The sequence below is a fragment of the Rhincodon typus genome, unplaced genomic scaffold, assembly GCF_021869965.1.
Source record: "Rhincodon typus isolate 14 unplaced genomic scaffold, sRhiTyp1.1 hic_rhity00000495, whole genome shotgun sequence".
Lineage (NCBI taxonomy): Eukaryota > Metazoa > Chordata > Chondrichthyes > Orectolobiformes > Rhincodontidae > Rhincodon > Rhincodon typus.
Genome location: NW_025966133.1, coordinates 5,571 through 29,249, shown reverse-complemented (window position 1 = coordinate 29,249; position 23,679 = coordinate 5,571). Strand labels below are relative to the sequence as shown.

The 23,679-nt window shown below is 42.7% G+C and overlaps 1 protein-coding gene across 1 annotated transcript; it reads right to left on the bottom strand.

The window, feature by feature from the left end:
- Positions 1-508: 508 nt before the first annotated feature.
- Positions 509-23,679, bottom strand: LOC125488341 (ventral anterior homeobox 2-like). The gene is given in 5 exon segments (XM_048621336.1): positions 509-585; positions 588-641; positions 644-950; positions 15,875-16,062; positions 23,511-23,679. Coding segments are annotated over 5 exon segments (795 nt in total).

The following is a 23,679-nucleotide window of genomic DNA, read 5'->3' as shown; positions in this document are numbered from 1 at the left end:
CCCTCATCGATTGCTATAAAAGATGCATAACTCCACTGATATTGCAGAATGCAATGGGAGAAGGTTCACTACAACACTTTGTTTCCTTTCCGAATCTCTGAATTCCTACGTTGCTAATAGCCAGATAGCTCAGGCATTAAAAGGGCAGAGGGTCAGGATGTGAGACAGAGTGGTCTGGAAGATAGTGTTGCACACACAGTGAGTCAGAAATGACACTGAAACCATTTAGCCAACAGCAAGATGGTGGGTGTAGCCTCCATTGATTGGACAATGGGATCCGGTGACCTGACCCATGACCTGTGAACTGTAGGGTGTCAGCTCCTGGTTGTTGCCAAGAGAATGATTTGTTGGATTTTGATTAGTTCTCCTTGTCTGTGTTGTGCTGGGGGAAGGAATTTGCATCAGAATCACCATCACATCAACTGAACATTGGTACGACTCAAAACACAAGATGGAACAGAAATGTGTTGAGAGAATGTCTTTTCTTTCCCCGCTTCTCGCTGTCTCTCTACGAGGTTGGCCTTTTCTCCGTGGCACCGTCTTCTCCCTCAGTCCGTGTGTGAGGCTCAAAGGCTGATATACCGCCCCGTAGCTGGAGGAGAGCTCAGCAGTGGTGCCTAGTGGCGGCTTTGTGAAGCACCTTGCTGGCAGTGGGGGGAGCTGGTGGTCTGGGGAAGTGCAGAGAGGCTGAAAGAGGCTCCAGTCACCGCAGGCGAGCTGCTGCTAGAGGACACCAGGCCGCAATTGTCACCCACTGGAGATCCAAGAGGACTGGCTCCTTGAATGAGCAAACTGGGAGCTGGAGGGATAGACAACAATCTCCCTTGTTCCAAAAGTCTCAGGATGTTACAGGTGCTGATGGATTCTGAAGCACTGGAGGAACGACGATCACAGTCTTTACTCTGGTCCTTTTTCTGCTTTGTGCGTCTATTCTGGAACCAGACCTTGACCTAAAACACAAAGACAGAATGAAATTGAATCAGTATGTCAGTAAAATGGGATGCCTCAAACAACAACGTGCATATTCTGCAACAGCTACACATCAGGAACAGCCCTAGGTGCTTGACCAGGAAATGACTGACGTTGAACCAAAGAAGGAGGTAATAAGGTACAGGTGACCAACGGTTTGGTCAAGGATGTAGATATTAAGGAGCATCCTAACTTAGGAAAATGTGGGACAGAGGTGGAGAGGCTCAGGGAGGGCCTGGAGACTGTGGGTACTGAGCCAACTGATGGTATAGTTACCAATGGTAATAAAATTGCAAAGCATTCCTTGGAGATTTTAGGCAGGAAGTGGTTATAAGACCATAAGATGCTGGAGCAGAAGTAGGCCATTCAACCCATCGAATCTGCTGTGCCAATCAATGCGATCATGGCTGATCTGATAATCCTCAACTCCACTTTCCTGCCTTTTCCCCATATCCCTTGTTTCCCTTACTGATAGAAAAAATTCCAAACTCAGCCTTAAATATACAGCCCAGCCTCAACAGCACTGTGCTGAATAATTCCATAGAATCACTCCTCTATGAGAAAAGAAATTCCTCCTCATCTCTTCCTTAAATGGATGACCCCTTATTCTGAGATTATACCCTCTGGTCCTAGACTCTCCCACAAGAGGGGACAACTTTTCCTCATTGACTCTGTCAATCCCCCCAAGAATCTTGCAGGTTTCGATAAGGTCACTCATTCTTCCAAACTCCAGTCAGTATAGGCCCAATCACCTCAAAGACAGTCCCTTCAAACTTGGTATCAGCCGAGTGAAACTTCTCTAGATTGCTTCCAATGTCAGTATATCTTCCTATAGATAAGGGACCCAAAACTGTTCACCATATTCCAGCTGCAAGCTGACTGGTGCCTTGTATAGTTTTAGCAAAACCTCCTTACTTCTCGACTCCATTTCCTTTGAAAGAAAGGCCAACATTCCATCTGCCTTCCCTACTACCCACTGATCATGGATGTTAGCTTTTTGTAATTCACAGACAAAAAGACTCCCAGATCTCTCTGTGCTGTAACTTTCTGCAGTCTTTATCCATTAATATTCCTTCCTCAACAGCATGGGCTCATGTCTTATTAACTAGTGTAATGTGTGGTCCCTTATCAAATGCCTTCTGAAAATCCAATTATATTACACCCACTGCTTCCCCTTTATCTAACCTGCTTGTTACTTCCTCAAAGAATTCTAGTCAATGTGTCAGACCTGATGTCCCCTTCCTGGAGCCACGCTGACTGTGTTTGACATTATTTTGTATCTCTAAATACTCTACTATCACAGCCTTTATAACAGACTCTAACTTAACCCCAATAACACACATTAAGCAACTGACCTACAGTTTCCTGTCATTTGTCTCCTTCCCTTTTTAAATGAAAGCATTACATTGGCAGTTTTCCAATCCTCCGGGACTTTTCCAGAATTTAAGGATTCCTGAAAGATTATTACCAGTCCATCCACTATCTCTGATGCCTCTCCCTTTAAAATCCCAGAATGCAGCACATCAGGTCAGAAATGGAATGGCCTGAGGTCATGAAAGTAATTGAATTGCAAGAGACCACATTTTTCTCTTTTGAGGCTACAAACTGAAATTCAACACAGAGTGCTTTATACTGAAATACCAGGGAGGTTTGCAACTTTTAAAAAAATCAAGTGCTACATATATTGTCGACTTGTGCAATCCAATGCTGTTTTTTAGAAGCGGTGAGAGCAGTATCAAGAATCTTTCGAGCTAAGGAGTCTGCCTGACAACAGCCCTCTGATTGGTTGAGGTGTTTATTGTTGAAAAGCTGCTAAATGCTCAGAGTCGCAGAAAGGAAGAAATATCGAGAGCCTGTAGTCAGAAAGTATTCATCTCTCTCTCTCTCTCTCTCACCCCTCCATGTGGGAAAAGGATAGAAAAAAATAAATAAACCTTAAAAGAAAGAATTCTAAAACAAGAAAGACCTAGGTCCACTTGATCATCCATTGAACCAAAGAGCAACTGTCATCCTACAGACAACAATGTGCCATCATTGCTAAGCTCGAAAGGACTGAGAATCCATTTTGTGGTCTGGACTTTGTATCTTCTTGTTTACCCTGTCAATATTCTTTTACACCAACACTATGGTTGTGAAGTTGGGTAAAGTACTTGCAGATTGGAAGGCAGGACACTAGAATTTGGTGTTTGTAAAATGCTATATGGGGAAAGCAGTATATGGTCCCTTTAAAAGATGATGTGCTTTTTCTTAGTGAATCAAAAAGGTTGTCTGTGGGTTTACAGGCGCACAGAACACCTGAATTGAAATGTTTGTAGCAAAAGGCTATACTGTTAGGAGGGAAAGCAGCATTTTTTACAGAGACAACAGGTTTTTAAATTTAGCCAATTAATTTAATCCAGGTCCTTAGATACCAAAACCCAATTAAATTTAAATCTGACAACATAGGACCAAATGATATGTCATCAAAGGTATAAAAGATGAGGGTATTCGGAAAACTAGGGGATAGCCAACTGCCATCTGCCAAGAGAACAGCTCTCAGCTCAAAAAGAAAGAATTACTGGCTCTCACAGAATTCTCTAAGCCTTAGAGTAAGCTCCATCTAAATTAAAGGTACCCACAGCATAAATAGTAAATGTTCCTGACAGAAGAATTCAACACAGAAGGTATTCCTGTTGGAAGGATTCACTGAGAAGGCGTTCCTGACAGGAGACTTCATCGGAAAAGGCATAGAACATTGCAGAAGACATAACCTGGCTGTAAATTCGAGACATTAAATTCTTATTTTGTTTTATATAAGTGGGACTTGTATTTATTGGAATAGCATACCATTACAATCCTGTTTTATTCAGGAATAGTTAATAGTTAATAGATGGAGTTTAAAAACCGAAAGAACTGCGGATGCTGTAAAAACAGAAGCTGCTGGAAAAGCTCAGCAGGTCTGGCAGCATCCGTGAAAAAAAAAATCAGAGTTAACATTTGGGGTCCAGTGACCCTTCCTCAGAACTGGAACAGGATCATTGGACCCAAAACGTTAACTTTGATTTTTTTCTTCACATATGCTGCCAGACCTGCTGAGCTTTACCAGCAACTTCTGTAGTTAGAAAGGGTTTATTCAGTTTGTTAATAGTTTAGTCAGTTTGTTCACTGCTGGAGTTAGATAAATAAGCTGTTACTTGTTGATTATAAAGAATGTTTCGGAGTTTATTTTTTTATTTAACCACTCCTTTATAACAGATTGGAGTTTTTTTTTTAACAGATTACAGGGCAAGGCGCGCCTCTCTGGGTATTTCAGTTTTAGTTACAGAGCGGGGTTGACCTTCCATTATAATACTGTATACTTTGAACCATTTGCCTTTAGGCTGTTTTAAGCATGGCTGAGTGCATGTGTGAATTTAGTGTTTTGAATGGGCTCAGTTTAAGTTGCATAAATTAGTTTTTGTTAAAGCAAAAGTGTGACAATAAATAGAATTGGTTTACCTACAAAACCTGATGTGAATAGTTTTTCTTTTCAATGCAGTGGTTACAAGAGCACGTCAAAGGTACGGAATACTGTGGCGAGTAACTTACCTCCTGACTCCCTAAAGCCCATCCACCATCTACAAGGCACAAGTCATAGAGATAATGAACTAGAGGCAGGTGTAGGCCGTTCGGCCCTTTGAGTTTGCTTTGCTATTCAATATGATCATGGGTGATCCTCTCTCTTAATAACATATTCCGTCTTTTTCCTTATACCCCATTGATACCTACAAAGTCTAAAATGTTATCTCTTCCTTGAACATATTCAGTGTTTTGGCTTGCATAGCCTTCTGCGGTTGAGAATTCCACAGCTTCACTAGCCCTTGAAGAAATCTCTTCCCCATCTAAATCCAGAACGGTTTACCCTGCTGTGCCCCCTGGTCTAGGGTCCCCAACATTAGCAAACATCCTCCCTGCATCTGGTTTATCCAGTCCTGTCAGAATTTAATATGTTTCAGTCAGATCCTTTCAATCCTTCTAAACTCTAGTGAATACAGGTCCAGTCAAACCAATGTCTCTTCATAGGACAGTCCTGCCATCCCTGATATCAGCCTAGTGACTCTCTGCTGCACTCTAACTATGTTTAAGTATAACCTTCCTTGGGTAGGGAGACCAAAACTGCTCACAATACTCCAGCATGACCTCACCAATGCCCGGTACAGCTACAGTAAATGATGCCTACTTCTGAACTCAAATGCTCTTGTAATGAAGGCCAATATACCACGTCCCTTCCTAATTACTTGCTGAACCTATCTGTCTACTTTATTGACTGGTGTACACCCAGATCCCTTTGTACATCCCAATATGTCACCATTTAAACTATATTCTGCATTTCTGTTTATCACCCCAAAGTGTGTAACTTCATATTTCTCCACATCGTATCTGCAAGGTTGTTGTTTACTCATGATCTTGACTGATTTGTTGTCACACATATTTTACAGTGAGGAAAACAGTAATATAAATCACCTTGAAGTCTCCTTGCATTTACCTCACAACTCAGAAGGCCCCTCCCAGTTTTGAGTCATTTCTCAATGCTTTTTTTCCCAAGTCAGGAGTGTGATGGAATACTCCCCACTTGCCTGGATGGAGGCAGCCCCAACAACACTCAAGAAGCTTGACACCATCCAGAACAAAGCAGCCTGCCTCATTGGCTGGGCCTGACCCAGTACAGGGAGCTGTACCCGATGGTCAAGGGTCTGGGGAGATAGGATTCAGTGTCATAATCCAGGCTTCATGTGCTAACGGGCCCAAAGGGCTTCAGGACTGAAAATCTGGCCGTAAAGACATAGAGTCAGTGCTTTTGGAGAGACAGCTCTGATTTGATTTGTCAGGTCAGATTCACCAACAGGGACTGAGCTGCTGCTCCCCACCTTCAGGCAGTGTTTTAGTGGGTCCAATTTCTTTCAAAAGCCCCAAAGGGACCAACAGAGCTGCCCACAGGCAAGCAATAGTAGCTCCTACTGGCAGACTCACAGCAACCAATCTGGGCAACTCTTGGTTGAAAAATCTGGTTGGAAAATTGTCAATGCCTCTGGAATCATTTTAGAGCCAATGGGATGCTGTGTTGGGGGAAGCTGGGGGCCGAGATTTTAAGGTTTATTACCACAAAATTATATCTACATTTCACAAAAAGCTCTCTTAAATTTAAACCAGCACCTAAATAGTCATCTAAATTTTAATTATGCACAACTCTAATGGCACGATGGGCAGAATCTCTGAAGGACCAGAACAGTGTCGACCGATGGTGGGAAATTTGGCAGAGGGAAGTGATGGCCCAGTGGTATTATCACTGGATTGTTAATCCAGAGACCCAGGTAACATTCTGGGGACCTGGGTTTGAATCCCTGCCACAGCAGATGGTGAAATTTGAAACCAATAAATATCTAGAATTAGATATTTATGAATGGTGATGACTGTGGATCCATTGTTGATTGTCGGGAAGAACCCATCTGGTTCACTAATGTCCTTTAGGGAAGGAAACTGTCATCCTTACCTGGTCTGGCCTACATGTGCCTCCAGACCCACAGCAATGTGGTTGACTCTGAACTGCCCTCTGGGCAATTAGGGATGGGCAATAAATGCTGCCTAGCCAGTGACGCCCTCATCCCGTGAATGACTAAAGAGAATCACATCGGGGGTCTGGCAAGATCTATCTCGAAATTGGGAACAACTCAAAAAGAACAAAGAACAGCACAGGAACAGGCCCTTTGGCCCACCCTAGTCTGTGCCAACAGATGATGCCTTTCTAAACTAAAAAGCTTTAACCTCTGCACAGCCTGTATCCCTCTATTCCCTGCCTATTTATGTACCTGAAAAGATGCCTCTTAAATGTTGTTTATTGTATCTGTCTCAACCACCTCCTCTGGCAGCACATTCCAGGCACTTACCACCCTCTGTGTATACAACTTGCCTCTCACTGAATCCCCCACTATCAATATCCTTGGAATTACCATTGACCAGAAACTCAAGTGGACTCACCATATAAACATAGTGGCTGCCAGATCAGGCCAGAAGCTGGGAATACTGCAGCGAGTAACTCATCTCCTGACTCCTCAAAGCCTGTCCACCATCTACAAGGCACAAGTCAGGAGTGTGATGGAATATTCCCCTCTTGCCTGGATGGGTGCAGCCCCAACAACACTCAAGAAGCTTTACATCATCCAGGACAAAGCCGCTTGATTGGCACCACATCCACAAGCATCCACTCCCTCCACCACCGACGCTCAGTAGCAGCAGTGTGTACTATCTACAAGATGCACTGCAGAAACTCACCAAAGATCCTCAGTCAGCACCTTCCAAACCCACGACCACCTCCATCTAGAAGGACAAGGGCAGCAGACATATGGGAGCACTGTAGTGACTGTAACAAGGTCAGACAGGTGGACATCATGGAATATGAGTTCCCTGACTGGAGCTGTTAATCTGGTTCAATCAGGGAGCCCTGGCTGACAGAAAAGAACAGGAGAGTCAGACACCCTGACACTCGGAGCTAGCTCTGAAGGAGCTGGATCAGTGTCAAGGACTTTCCACGTGTAAATAAAGGGTGAGTTGGTGACGGGATACCAGTGTCTGTGGATTTATTCCAAACACCCCCTGCAAGTTCCCCTCCAAGCCACTCCCAATCCTGACTTGGAAATATATCTCCGTTCCTTCAGTGTCACTGGGTTAAAATCCTGGATCTCCGTCCCTAATGGCATTATGGGTCAACTTACAACACATGGACTGCAGTGGTTCGAGAAGACAGCAAACCACCACCTTTGAGGGTAACTAAAGATTGGCAATAAATGCTGGCCCAGCCAGCAATGCCCACATCCCACAAGTGATCAAAACAAAGGTAAGTGTAACCCTAAACATTTGTCTCTGAACTGAAAAATTGAGATGAACTCCTAATGTGAGGATAGCCCTGAACATATGTTTATTCAGTGAAAACTTTAACACCAAGTCAAGAAATAAATGGTTATTTTGACACCACAATAATTGGGCAATCTTTACACAACACATGAAACTATACTCCATGAATGCACAGTAAGATAAATCAGCAATACAACACCCCAAGATAAAAGCCAACATTAGACAGCCATTTCGACAAGCACATACAAAAATATCAACAAAATATGAGTTGTGAATATTTACCAATTCCTAAATCACTAACCTCTCTCGAAATTAGAATTGACTCAGTATAATAAAAAAGAAATTAAAAACAGTGAGGCCATCAAAATACGACAAAAGCCCAAAATTGTGGAATAAAACACATGAAATGTAGCAAATCCTGCAAAATATTATAAACTCCCTGAAAGGTAACAAGTACAAGAATAAAACCAAAGATGTAACAAATCAAACAAGACAACTCTAAATACATTAACCCTTCAAAAGAGCCTAATGTTAAATTCAACGCAGTGTGTGAAACATAGCATCATGCGAAATGATTGACAGAATTGTATAACTGTTGCCCAATGATTACAACAGAAATCAAATGCTGGAAAATAAACAAATTTAACAAATGATGAACAAAATGTGCCAAAATATTACAAAGTCAAAGAAACGAAACGAACCCTACCTGAGGAAATACAGTAGCTATTCCCAACTTTTCAAAATATGACTATAAGTGAAATACTACAAGGGCAGCAAGATGGTGGTGGAGTAGGGCTGTTGAGGTTGGTTGGCTCACCGAGCTGGTTCATTAGTTCACAGACGTTTCATTACCCCGCTGGTAACATCATCAGTGCAGCCTCCGATGAAGCGCTGTCGTGTTTTCCCGCCTGGTATTTAAACTCTGGGGTCACGACCAATACTCACTCATCTCCACCCACATGGATAAGGAAAGCCACCAATTCGATTGGGACAACACCAGGATCCTAGGACAGGCCAAGCAGAGACAGGCACGGGAATTCCTAGATGCCCGGTACTCTACGAAGAAAGCCATCAACAAACACATAGAGCTCACCCCCATATACACTCCACAGTGAAGGAAAACCAGAAGTGAGGTATCCCAGTTAAACGGACACCAGAATTTAAATAACAGGTGGAAAACACAACGGCGCTTCATTGGAGGCTGCACTGATGATGTTACCCAGCAGGGTAATGAAACGTCTGTGGAAAAACAACGAACCAGCTCGGTGAGCCAACAACCACAACATCCACAAACCAAGCTACAAATCTACTCAAGAACCGTAGAGTAGGGGTTTCGGAGCCCAGGGCTTGTCTGTTCTACTTTTCTTCTCGTTTCTCATCTGTTTTATCTCTCTTTCCTCATTTCTTTTTCTTTTTTTCCCTCCTCCTTTAATTTACTTATCTCTTATTGAATGGCAGCGATGGTGACAGTGTCAGCAAGTGGGCCCAGTGCAGACTGGTGTGGGCCCAGTGCCAACACATGGCAGCGGCCTCAGAGGTGGGTTTCTGCGTTGACGAGGTGGTTCTGACACAGATTCAAGGAGGGCAGCGCCGGAGGTGAGTTTGGGCCCGGTACAAGACCCGGTGGCATCAGCAGCGTCTACATCGGTGAGGTGGGCCCGAAGCAGACAGATGGCGGTGGAGTTGAGTTTGGGCCGGTGCGTTACCCAGTGGCATTGGTGGGTCTGCATTAGCGAGGTCTCACAAGGAGGTGAGATGGGGCTGAACAGTGGTGACTTTGGTTCCAGCAGTGACAATTTAAATTTTATGCCATTAGAGATGCTCCAGATGAATCAACTCAGTTTATTCCATCTGAACTGATATTCAGACACAAAGTAAGAGAGCTTTTAAAATTAATTAAGGAAAAATTGATAGGTCCAAAGTCAGAGATCTCACATTTGGATTATGTATCTGATGTGAGAGAAAGAATAAACAGAGCAGGTGAAATAGCTAGACAATGTTTAAAGGGAGCTCAGCCCATAATGAAGCAAGAAGCAGATAAGAAATCTAAAATTCATACGTTTGCCCATGGGAATAAAGCATTGATGTTGTTACCAGTGGTCAGAGATCCCTTCAAAGCAAGCTTTAGTGGTCCCTATCAGTTTGAGAAGAAGTTGAATTATGTGGTAAAGATGCCAGAAAGGAAATAAAGTTTATCAGGTATGTCATGTGAACATGCTGAAACATTCCAACAACAGGGAAGGGGAACTGGAGAAATGGGTATTAATTACTGCCACTCAGAATGAGGAATCAAATCCAGATAATGTGGATTTTGATGTGCCTCAGAATAAATTGAATAATGAGGAAGTCCTGAAAGAATGGGATAGGGTAGTAAGCTATCTCTCTCAGAAACAGAGAACTGAATTGAAATGATTGTTGCACCTCTGAGGACATATATAAAACCAGAATGGGGAGAACTAATACCATAGCACATTGGGTTGATATCGGGAATGCTGTTCCAATAAAACAACACCCTTACAGGCTTAATCCACTCAAAGCAGAGCAGGTACAGAAGGAATTGGAAGTGATGCTCCAAGAAGACATCATCAAGCTGAGTCAAAGCGATTGGAGTTTGCCAGTTGTGTTGGTTCCCAAACCTAATGGTACTCAACGATTCTGCATAGATCATCGGGAGATTAATACCATGACTAAATCAGACTCATAACCAATTCAAAGGCTGGAGGATTGTGTGGAAAGTCAGACAAGCCACTTACATCACAAAGTTGGGCTTACTTCATGGTTACTGGCAAGTACCTTTGTTCGAGAGAGCAAAAGAAGTTTCTGTGTTTGTAACCCCAAAGGGGCTGTATCAATTTGAAGTAATGCCCTTTGGAATGAAGAAAGTGTCAGCCAAATATCAAAGACTTATGAACAGAGTTGTGGCAGGATTGACTAATAGTGCCGTCTATATAGAGGACTTTGTGATCTTTAGTCATTCATGGATAGATCACATGGTGCATTTGGCAGAGCTTTCTGAGAGATGACGGAAGGCAAAGTTGGTCACAAATTAAGCCAGGATAGAATTCGCGAAGGTGGAAGTGACGTTCTTAGGACATATCATCAGACACGGACGGATGACATCAAGGAACATGAAGATGATGGCCATCAAGGAGTTTCCAAGACTGTCCTCAAAGAAGGAAGTGCAACAGTTTTTGTGACTGAGCAGATTCTACAGGAAATTTGTATGAAACTTTAGTAGCGTGGTGTCACTGCTGATGGATTTGTGAAAGAAGAACACAATATTCAGGCGGACAGAAGAATTCCAGGAGGCATTTGAGAATTTAAAACAGTGTTAACCACTGCACCAGTTTTAGCCATTCTCAATTTCTTGAAACCCTTTAAAGTCGCTAGCGACGCAAACGATGAAGGGATTGGAGCTGTGTTGTTACAGGATGATGATTGTGGCATTGAAAGGCCAATCGGTTATTTTTGAAAGAAACTATATCCACCAGAGAAAATATTCAACCATTGAAAAAGAGTTATTGAGTTTGGTGCTGGCCTGACAACATTTTAATGTTTATGTTGCAAACAATATATCGGAGACGTTGTGTACACTGATTACAACCCTGTGACATTTGTGGAAAGATTTAAAGACAAGAACACCAGATTATTTCGTTGGAGTCTCATGTTACAAGCATTTAATTTACGGATTGTACATGTTGCAGGTCATGAAAATGTTATTGTGGATGTGTTATCACAGGTTTAAAAGAAAATGTGTATGTAAGATAGAAACAGTAGTGCTCAGTTCCATATGTGTATATATAGAATTAGTATGAAATGTGTAACTTTAGATTTATGACCTGTTATCTAATAATAATGCTGTTAAGATTTAGAGAAAAAAAAAGCCATCTTTTCATAATGATGGTTCATTTGTTTCTTAAGGGGGAGGTGTTGCGAAGTTGGGTAGAGTATTTGATGTTTGTAAAATAATAGGGGTGAAGTGTGCGTGGTACTTTAAAGATGATGCGTTTTTTTATGCTTGGAGATTGAAAAAAAAGTCTGCAGGCAGCAACAGAGGCACAGAGAGTTCTTGAAGTTGAAACATTGCATCAAAAAACTATACTGTTAGCAGGCTAAGCAGCATTTTTACCAAGACAACAGGATTTTGAATTTAGCCAATTAATTTAAACCAGGTCCTAGATATCAAAATCCAATTAAATTTAAATCTGATGGTTTTGACAATTTAGGACCAATCCTATTGGAAGTAATTAATATGTCATCAAGGGTATAAAAGAAGAGGGCATTTGAAAATTGCTGTGAGAGCAAACTGCCATCTGAAGATAAACTCATTGGCTCTCACAGAAAGAGTAAGCACCATCTAAATAAAGGTACTACAGCACTCTTACCTAATATTCCTGACACAAGAATGTGACGGAGGAAGGCATTCCTGAATTAAAAACAACGGAGGAGACAAATAACATTCCAGAGGACTTATCCTGGCTGTAATTTAGAGAGACTAAGTTTTAGTTTATTTTTTCTTATTACTTTGATTTATATAAGTAGGACTTGTATTTATTAGAACAGCATACCATTATAATTTTGCTTTATTCGGGAATAGTTCGTAGTTAAAGGGAGAATTATTCGGTTTGTTACTAGTTCTGGTCATTTATTCACTGTTCGAGTTAGATAAATACATTTTCACTCGTTGCTTATAAAGTGAGTATCAGGAATTTCTCTCCTTTATAACAGATTGGGGGTGACAAGCAGATTACACCACATTTTTACATTTCCTTTAACAGATTACGAGGCAAGTTTCTCTGGGTGTTTCAGTTTTAATTATTGGAAAGAGGTGTCAAACCTCCCCCCCTTGTCACAATAGTAAAGAGCTAATTACACAGCCTTACGGGGCACCCTTGTTGAGGATTATTGTGGATGATGTGTTGTCACCTTTCATTTTGCAGTTTAATGAGAACTTGCTGAGCACACTATAGTTTTCATATTTCCCACTTTCTCACCTTTCAAATGGTCTTATCAAAAACATTTTAAAACTTTTTAATCACAAAAACACCAGGATTCAGGTCATGGAATATGCAATAGTCAAATAGGTTTTTCTCTTTATTTTTCCAAGAAAACCCTAAAAATATACAAACACTCCAAAATAGCACATTCAAAAATAAAAATCAAACAAAATAAAATAACCAAAAACAAAATAAACAAAACCAAACAATTATAAGACATCTAACATATCGTACAAATGTGTTTCTAAAAAAAATTGAAAGCAACACAACTTGTTGTTTAATAAAACAGAAATGGGGCATCACTGTAAAATGTAAAAAAAATTGTTTATCCTCTTCCACTTAGCAGGATAATTTGCAAGAATACCAAATCAGAATTCTTATGAATTGTCCTGATTGGTGCAGGTTAAAAAAAAACTTTGATGATCTTTGTCTTTTCTCAGCAATAGAAAAATAACACAACAAGTCTGATCCAACAAAATACACTTGACCAAGTATGGTGCTTCCAACTGAGGTAGTGGTCTTGTGGTTTTATTGCTAGGCTATTAATATTCTTGGACCTGGGCTCAATCCTGTCATGGCAGATGGTTTGAATTCACAATTTGGATTCAATAAAAGAATCTGGAATTAAGGGTCTAATGATGAGCATGAAACCACTGTCAGATGTCAGGGAAACCCACTTGGTTCACTGCTGCCATTGAGTGAAGATAGTATACTGCCCATACTTGGTCTGGACAAATGTGACTCCAGACCTACAGCAATGGTTGACTCCCAACTGCCTTCTGGGTGATCAGAGATGGGCAATAAATGGTATCCTAGCCCATGTCCTCTTAATGAGTAAAAACAAACTAGACACATTACTCCCAACCAGACACAATATAAATTGTGTATATTCAGAGACCATTCAGTCCCTTAAGCCTGCTACACGTGAACAGGAAGGATTCATTCATCTCCTCAACTCTGTTGCAGAAGAATAGCAAAAGGTCATTCAGCTCTTTGGGCCCACACTCCCATTCAATTGGATTGTAACTGACCTCATATCAGGGATCCCACATTTCCAACAGAGACACAGTTACATAGTGTGTGTATAAATACATATATAATGATATCAAAACATTGATGCTCTCAGATTGATGAATGGATATGATGACCCATGTGACGAGCAGACAAAAATTCAAAACAGATTAGGTCTGTGTGGGATGCTCTGAGGGTCAGTGTGGACTTGTTGGGCCGAAGGGCCTATTTCCACATGGTAGGGATTCTACAATCAAACTTAAGGAAAAAGGGAAGATGTAATTTAATCAGTGGTTATGATTCAGTAGCCATTCATGAAAACTTACATCTATACAACATCTTACACAATGTTTCAAAGTGCTTTGCAGCCAATGAAGTGGTTTCTGAGTTGTCGGAAACACAGCAGTGGTACTTGCAGCAAACTCTCCAGATATGGCCTTTCTTTCAGTGATTGAAAGATAAATGTTAGCCAGGTCATGGGAATAATTCCCTCACTCTGCTCCTTTAAAATAGTGCCATGGGATCGGATACATCCACCTGAGAGGGTAGGTGAAGCCTTGGTTTATCATCTAATCCAAACAACTGAATCTACTGGCAGCACAGTGCTCCCTCAGCACTGCCCTGGAACAGTCAGCCAATAGGTTTGTACTCAAGCCTCTGGAGTAGATTAATGAACGCAGCACCCTCTCAGGTATGACCCACCAGGGGTACCTAAGATCCACTGTTATAAGACATTTGTTCTCCAATTCAACGACTGTTCCTATCTACACCTATTGCATTCAGCATGTATATGCAATCCAGGCACAGGCTGATTTCGGATTGCATGAGCTTACACTCACTCAGGCAAACAGCCTGTGAACAGCTAGAACTGGAAGAAAGACTCACATTTTCATTTTCACAACCTCTGAACTTCCTCAAATGCTTCCTAAACCCAGCAAACAATTTGTGCGTAGGGTCAAATCTCCTTTCTACATCACTTCTCCAAGGGGAACAGTCCCACTTTCTCTGGTCTATCCACATAACTGAAGTTCTCCATTCCTGATGTCATTCCGAAAATGTGTTGCCTGAGACTGAAATCATTGCATAGAAAACATAGAAACATAGAAAACAGGTGCAGGAGTAGGCCATTCGGCCCTGTGAGCCACCACCCCCATTTCAATATAATCATGGCTGATCATGCAATCTCAACATCCCATTCCCACCCTCTTCCCATACCCTTTGATCCCTATAGCTGCAAGGGCCATGTCCAGCTCTCTCCTGAATATAACCAAAGAACTGGCCCCAACAGCTTCCTTTGGAAGAGAATTCCAGAGGTTCACAATTCTCTGAGTGAAGAAATTCTTCCTCATTCCAGTCCTGAATGGCTTACCTCTTATTCTTAAACTGCGACCCCTAGTTCTGGACTTCCCTAACATCGGGAACATTCTTCCTGCATCTAGCCTGTCCAGTCCCATCAGGATTTTATATGTTTCTATGAGATACCCCCTCATTCTTCTAAATTCCAGTGAGTACAAACCCAGTCAATCTGATTTTTCTTCATATGTCAGTTAATTCTAGTCAATGGTTATTTAATGCAGGCTTTGTGCCTAAAATTGTCTGAAAATGATGTTTCATGTTGGAGGTGTAGGCTGGATAGTCTCAAACCAGGGAACAGAGTAAAGAGCAGAATATTAAAACTGAGATGAAAAGGAATTTCTTCTCCCAGAGGGGTTGTGAGCCTCTGTAATTCTCTGTGCCAGTGTAAGCTCAGTCAGTGAGTCTGGATAAGACAGAGATTTCTGCATTGTAGAGACTGCAAGGAATGTGGGGATAGCACATGGACAATGGTGCTGAGCTAGAGGACTGGCCATGATCTTGGTGAGATATGAGACACGCTCCAGCCTCCTGAGTGACCTCATCCTGATCCTGCTCCCTTTGTTCTGGGAGCAATCACAGCATCAGGGGAGTACCGAGAGCAGACTAGCTGCTGTTTGCTGCTCTCCTTGAGTGAAAGTACGAGAGTGAGCAGGCACACCACCCCACCCTGGTACCTGGGTCTCAGAGAGACTGAGCTGCCTGGCCAGTTCCGTGCGCTCCCTGCCCACCACATACTGACAGCGTTGGAATTCCATCTCCAGGCGGTAAAGCTGCTCTGCTGTGAAAGAGGTCCGTGTCCGCTTCGGCCGGTCCAAATCCAATCCCCTCGGCAGAACAATCTCACGGATGGTCCCTTTAGCATCTAACCAGCAAAGCGAGAGATGGATTAACACTATAATGTAGAACATTTCAATCTCTCGCTCATTTCTCGTTGAAGATCATAGAATCCCTACAGCATGGAAGCAGCCATTCAGCCCATTGAGTCCACACCAGCCCTCCAAAGACCATCCCAAAGATCCAAGCCCCTTCTGTATCCCTGCAATTCCCATGGCCAATCCACCTAACCTGCACATCTTTGGACTGTGGGAGGAAACCGAAGCATCCGGAGGAAACCCACGCAGACACGGGGAGAATGTGCAAACTCCACACAGACAGTTGCCGGAGGGTGTAATTGAACCCGGGTCCTTGGCGCTGTGAAGCAGCAGTGCTAACCACTGAGCCACCGTGTCACCCAACTTTTCTGGCAATTGGCAATGGGGGAGGTGATGGCCTCGTGGTATTATTGCTGCACTGTTAATCCAGAGACCCAGACAACATTCTGGAGACCTGGGTTCAAATCCTACCATGGCAGATGGTGAAATTTGAATTCAATAAATATCTGGAATTAAGAATCTAATGATGACCATGAATCCATTGTCGATTGTTGGAAAAACCCACCTGGTTCACTAATATCCTTTAGGGAAGGAAATTGCCATCCTTACCTGGTCTTACCTACATGTGACTCCAGACACAACAACAATGTAGTGGAGTCTTAACTGCCCTCTGGGCAATTAGGGATGGGCATTAAATGCTGCCTAGCCAGTGACACCCTCATTCCGTGAAAGAATAAAGAAAAAAATATCATCGTAATCATTGGATTCTTAGTTGCACACATTTGTTAAATTCAAATTTCACCATATGCTGTGATGGGATTTGAACTCAAGTCCCCAGAAAAGTAGCTGAGTTTCTTGATTAACAGACTAGCGATAATACCACTCGGCTACTGCCTCCCCAGTGTCACCAACTTGTCACCAATCTGCTTTTCTCTAGTTCCATTTTAATCAGATTTCAAAATTTTACTCCATATTTAAACATCTCTACAATGATTCTATGATTCTATCTGCCTGAATTTTGTCTGTTAATTCTCTCTTTCTCACTCCTTCCTTTCTTATTTCACCTCACAATTTACTTCTTTCTGTTTTGTTTTAAAAAGATTAATCCATTTCCTTCCTCAAATACAGAAAATTCCAAATCTTTCTGACAAATCCGTGTTGAATTTATGCTAGAGAAGAGATGGGGAAGAGATGGAATGAGAGACAGAGAGATAGAGGCAGAATGGGAGAGAGAGAGAAAAATGGAATGAGAGAGAAATAAAGAGGGAGAATGGAAGAGAGAGGTGGAATCAGAGAGAGGAATAAAGGATCAGAATGAGAAAGGAATGGGTTGTAAACGCTGGCCCAGCCAGAGACACCCACAACCCATGAGTGAATAAAATAAAGAAAAGGAGAGATAGAGACACAATATGAGAAACAGTTATAAAAAGATAGAATAGAGAGAGAGCTAGAACTGTCAGTAAAATTGAGATGGACAGAGGGCTAGACAAAATAATAAGGAATGTAGAGATTAAATAGAGAGATAGAATGAGAGGGATAGTGATGTACAATAGAGAGGCAGGATCAGAATGGAGGTAAGGATAGAGAGATGGAACAGAGAGGCAGATAGAATGGAGACAGAAAGAGGCAAAATGGAGAGGGTTGGTGAGCCAGGATAGAGAAACATAATGGAGTGGAGGACGGAAAGGATAGAGACGGAGAGATTACAAAGAAATGATTGAGAGAATGAATTGGTGACATTTGCAGAGAAATGCAAAATGTGAAAAGAAGTAGAGAGATAGAGAGAAAGGGAGGGAGTGTGAGAGAGATACAAAGAGGGAAAGAAATTCAAAATGGAGGGGAAGACAGAGACAATGGAAGTGCAATATGAGGGAAGAGGGAGATCCTCTGAGAGGAGGTGTGGTAGGTGGGCCAGAGAGAGAGAGTTTCACAATAGAACAGTGAGGGATGGAGACCTCAACAGAGAGAGAAAGAGAAAAAAAGATAGAGAGAGACCCTGGGGTTCAGTAACTGGCTGACCAGCAGGTACCCACTGCTCAGCCTAGTCCAGAGGGGGCTACGTTTAATTGAATGGAGCACCCACACCTTGTTCAGTAAGTGATGGATCCCTGTCCTCATCCCATGACAGCCAGGCCAGACACTGTGTGTGTGTGAGGGTGTGTGTGTGCAGGCTTGTGTGTGTGTGTGTGTGAGGGTGTGCATGTGTGTGTGTGTGTGCACGCGCGTGTCTGTGTGTGTGTATGCATGTGTGCATGCGCGCATCTGTGTGTGTGCATGCGTGTGAGGGTGTGGTGTGCATGCAGGCTTGTGTGTGTGTGCGCACACGCGTGTGAGTCTCTGTGTGTCTGTCTGTGTGTGTGCGCGTGTGAGTCTGTCTGTGTGTGTGTGTGTGAGTGAGAGTGCGTGTGTGAGTGTGTGTGTGTGTGTTAGTATCGAGGAGGAGACACGGAGTGAAAGAAACTCAGACAATTTCAAGTAGAAGCTAAAAATGAGGGAGGGGTGGGGTGCAGACCTGGAGTGAGCAACCCCATCAAGCAATTATCAAACAATCCCGGAATGTCCCTTGGAGACACCAACAACTCATATCATCCCTTCATTTGCTGCCAGTGTAGGGACAGTGTTTATATCTGCACATTTGACAGTGTCTGTTTTCCTATCGAGTCAATATTACAGAGGAGTTTTGTATCATGTACAGATCATACACTCTGCCTGCCTTTCAGACTGACTGCACATAGCTTGTAGAAAGCAGGGAGCGGTCACCCCTATACTCAATCCGAATGAAGATGACTGTTCCTATGTGACATGGTTAGAATCACAGAATCATTACGGTGCATAAAAGGGACCGTTCGGTCCATCGGCTCTGCGCTAGCAAACAACAAAATGGATCGAAACCGAAAGGACTGCGGATGCTGTAAATCTGAGGAACTTCTGAGAAAGGGTCACCGAAACGTTAACTCTGATTTCTCTCCGCAGATGCTGCCAGACCCGCTGAGTTTTTCCAGCAATCCCCCTGCGATGTCTGTTTTTGTCGCAAAATAATTTGGTTTTGTGTTTAGCCGGAACATTGAGCGAATATTATAAACGTGGTTTTTAATTTCTCCGTTGGGTGGTGGGTGGGGTGGAGGCAGGAGTGGAGGGGAAGGGCGGGTGGTGGTCTGTGAATTTCTAGACACCCAGCTCGGGCTCCGTCCGTGTAAAACATGACAACGGAGAGCAGGTTAAAGAACCGCTTAGCGTTACTGACCTGGTGCGGGAACTGGAGCTGGGGAAGGCGACACAGAGAGAGGGAGAGAGAGAAAAATGGCTGAATCTTATTAAATTCAACTGTCTGCCTGAAACCAACGAGATCCGGATTATAGACTGTTTTATCTAATGGGAAACTGTATCTTGTCTCCTCTAAACACCATCCACAGAATTCCTGACCTCTGAGCGAACCCTTGGATGGTTTCAAGCTGACTGGCTTACATTTTAATTTCCTTTTATTTCATTTATTTAAATGAAGTGACACTAGCTTTTTTGAAAATAAGTTGCTGAAGATGTAATATAATAGAAAATATTTTCAGTGCAAATTTATCTAATTTAACGCTACAAACGACAGTGTCATTCTGTTTACCATTATATGTTTAACATTACAGAAAAATCGTAGGAAATATACTAATTTTTGCATAGTTATTTAAATGGTCACTCTTAGGCTAGCCATGTTTCACAAGGTGAGAATTAAATTTTCAAACCACATATCTGCCATATCAGAGCTTCAAAAACCCCAAAGTTCAAAAAGAAACTGATCAGTTCTGAGGAAGGGTCACCGGACCCGAAACATTAACTCTGTTTTCTCCTTCACAGATGCTGCCAGACCCGCTGAGCTTTTCCAGCAACTTCTGTTTTTGTTCCTGATTTACAGCATCCGCAGTTCTTTCGGATTTTTATTGGCCATGGTGAGAAATTGCGTTTATTTAAAAAAAACAACATTAATTTGGGGAGATGGATCTGAAATTTGAGACATCCCCTCCCCCCGGGTCTGGGGGCGGGGTGAGAGGGAGGGGAAAAAGAGAAACGGCAGATTGTTTCATTTAAACGATCTGTAGGCTATAAATATCTAAAGCAGCCTGTCACCGGTCTTAGAGAGCTGCTCTCCACCTTAACCACGGATCAACAGGGACTTACCGACCTGTGTTTGACCTCTCTCTAGCCGCTAGACTTCGATAGGCCTGGGATTGTACAGGGACTGTGTGTGTGTGTGTAGGAAGGCGGTGGGGGTCTATGTAACACTGGGGCGGCCTGTGTCTCTCAATAACCATGTTCCCTTCTCTGCCTGGGTTTCTCTGATTGTACAAGGGCAGAGGTGTGCAAGCCATCCTATTGGCACTGTCACAGGAGACCCCCCCCCCTTCCCCCGCCTTCTTCCTTTCTCTGGGGTTGGGGGAATTCCTCTCGCTGCAATAAATGCCCAGTCCTTTTCCCCGTGCCCAGCCTGCAATGTCCGCGCAGATAAGGAAGGGCGAAGCCACAATGTGGGAAATAGAGGGGTTCCGGATCCCAGGGTCCCACACACAGTTCATTTAAACCAATCGCAGGAAACCATCCAGGGTCACTCAGTGAGTCCTAGGAACAGGAACAGGCCATTCAGCCCCTTAACACTGTCCCACTACTCAATGAGATCATGGCTGATCTGTGGCCTAAATCCACTTGCCTGCCTTTGGCCCATATCCCTCAATACCCTTGTTTAGCAAAAACAAAATTCATCGTGGGCCGAAGGGCCTGTATTGTGCTGTACTGTTCTAAAATCTCAGATTTAAAATTAACAAATGATCCAGTATCCACTGCCGTTTGTAGAAAAGAGTTCCAAACCTCTCCCACCCTTTGTGTGGGGCAATGCTTCCTAACATCTCTTTTGAAAGGTCTGGTCCTCATTCTCAGATTGTGCCCCAGGTTCTAGAATCCCCACCCAGTGGAAACAGTTTATCTTCATCTACCCTGTCTTCTCCTATTAATACACTGGAAACGTCGATTAGATCATCCCTTAAACTTCTAAATTCGAGAGAAAACAGGCCCAATTTGTCTAATCTCTCCTCGAAACCGCTGAAGTCCAGGTCCCAGTCTACATTGTAGTCCCACCAAATCCAATATATCCTTCCTAAGGAACTCCTTGTGAGGTGTTTATGTGAGGTCCCCATCGGATACAACAGTCACATCTCCCCGTGATAATCCGGATTTTGTTAATTTCAGAGAGACGAGTGAACACAGGCTAATCTCACTTGTATCGTTCGTTATCAAGTTTAACATTATTTATACATATATATGAGAAATTGCGGGGAGTTTGCCTACAATGTATTGGATAGAATTAAATCAAAGCATCTTTTTAGTTTAAAAATCTTTTTATCGGTTCGAATTGCGCGTTATGGATCGTAACTAAGAACTGTACGTGGGCACAATATTGTCTGAAGTGTATTTGAATTAAAACAACATTTCGACCCGGCCAGAACCAGTGTCAAGAAAGAAATTTTTAAAAAAACAAACTAAAATTGGAGAATGTGAGGAAATCGCGCCGTCCGTCCAATATTTCCAGCAAGGGTTTAGACTAGAGTGGGGATTAATTCCACACACAGGCGTGGGATTTTAAAGAGACGGGATAATACATGTAAAAGTACCGGGATGAGTGTAAGTGTTGAAAAACAGGGAAACGAAGATACAAAGAGGAGACGCAGAGAAAAGGTACACAGTACAAAGTACAGAAAGAGAGACGCAGAGACTGAGACAGGCAGAGAGAGATAGAGAAAGACAGAGAGAGACAGAGAAAAGGAAACAATGGGGCAAAGGAGACAGACACAGAGATAGACAGGGAGACGCACACAGAGACGGAGAAATAGATAGACACAAACACAGAGACCGTCACAGACAGAAAGACGGAGAAACAGGGACAAGAGAGGCAGAGACAGAGAGAGGGATAGAGTGAGACAAACACAGAAAGAGAGGCGGAGACAAAGTGAGACAGAGAAAGGGAGAGATAGAGGAAACGGTCTGTAACAAAGACAATAGCGATTGTGGAAGTGTCCCCATTAAAAACTCACATTCCAGAGTCCCATTAGCTCCCTCACCACAACACCTTCAATGCACGCATTCTGTGATATTTTCCTCTCATGGAACATACGCAGTGGATGTTTCGATTAGCTGCGAATCTCGGGAATTAATTGTTTATGTGCCGCATTGTGAACATTTGTTTTTTTTTTAAAAGAAAGGAGAAACTATTGCGATAAATCCTCAATCTTTAAATACAATACACACACATTCCCTCTAACGGCCTGTATCTGAAAGCCCTTGGACAGAAGTTTATTTCCAGCCAAAGTTTAACTGAATATATGTGCCCACCGCCGATTGCAAACGGACATTAAATTGATTTTTTTTAACAATAGTGTGGTCTGTTAAATTATGTTTGAACGAAAGTGGGACTGCTCTCTGCTAGAAAATCCACACCTCATCTAAACATTAACCACCTCTACAGCAGTGTCAGCATCATTCCAAACTTCACAGTCACGGTAAAAGAACAAGGACTTTCTGTATAAGGAACTGCAGATGCTGGAGAATCTGAGATAACAAGGTGTAGAGCTGGATGAACACAGCAGGCCAAGCAGCATCAGAGGAGCAGGAAGGCTGACGTTTCGGGCCTAGACCCTTCTTCAGAATCCTGTCTCTAACATATTATATCAAAAAAAAACAACTGCAGACGGTCAAGACAAAACGAGCAGAAATCCAAAGCCACATTGGGAAGGGTTAAATAAAAGACTGAATTGTGTGGAATCAGGAGCTGCTGTGAATCCCAGTCTCCAAACTATTGGGACTTTCCTCAGGTCTCTTGACCGCAGAGAGCGGGAAGGTGGAAACAGATTTAAATTCGAGGAGACCAATTGAAACTAAACTGCAGTTTGTGGGAGAAGGGGTTGGTTCGATCCTAATGACCTTTAGTTTTGAAAAAAAGAAAAGGTCTTTTTAAACATCGATTCAGCTCAGTTTTGAATCGGAATGAGGAGAGGGAAGTGTGTCAGTGCTCCGGGATATTTCTGCCCCTCTCTCTGGTTATTTTTGACACGGGGAAGGGGTGGCAGAATTCCGATAAAATCTGCCGGATTTGGGCACTGAAACACAAGCGTTTTAATTCAATGTTGAAATCAACCTTCCCCATATTTATCATATCCGCGCCGTGAAAACACTTAGACTTTAAGAAAAATACACACAGCTTTAAATTCTACTTTTTAAATTTGAAATGCTATTATTTCCGAGCTTCAGACTCCTGTATTCCATTTCTTTATCGCCTCGTTCTTTTATTTCCTCAGTTTATTATTTTCGTTTCTCTATAAGTTTTTTTTTGTTGGGATTTTGTTTTGTTAAAACGCAAAGATTGAGATCTTCGCCGCTGAGATATTTTTCGCTTCGTTTTTCTTACCTTGGACTAGGATCCTCCTGCAATAATCGGGATCTCCCGGAGACAGTTTCGCTTCTCCCGGGGACACAGAAGTCGAGGCGGATGTACCGGAGGGATCTGTCCTGGTCTGCCCGGCCTGGGTTTCGCCCCTCGGCGCCTCCTTGCCTGGATCACCCACTCCATCGCTCAT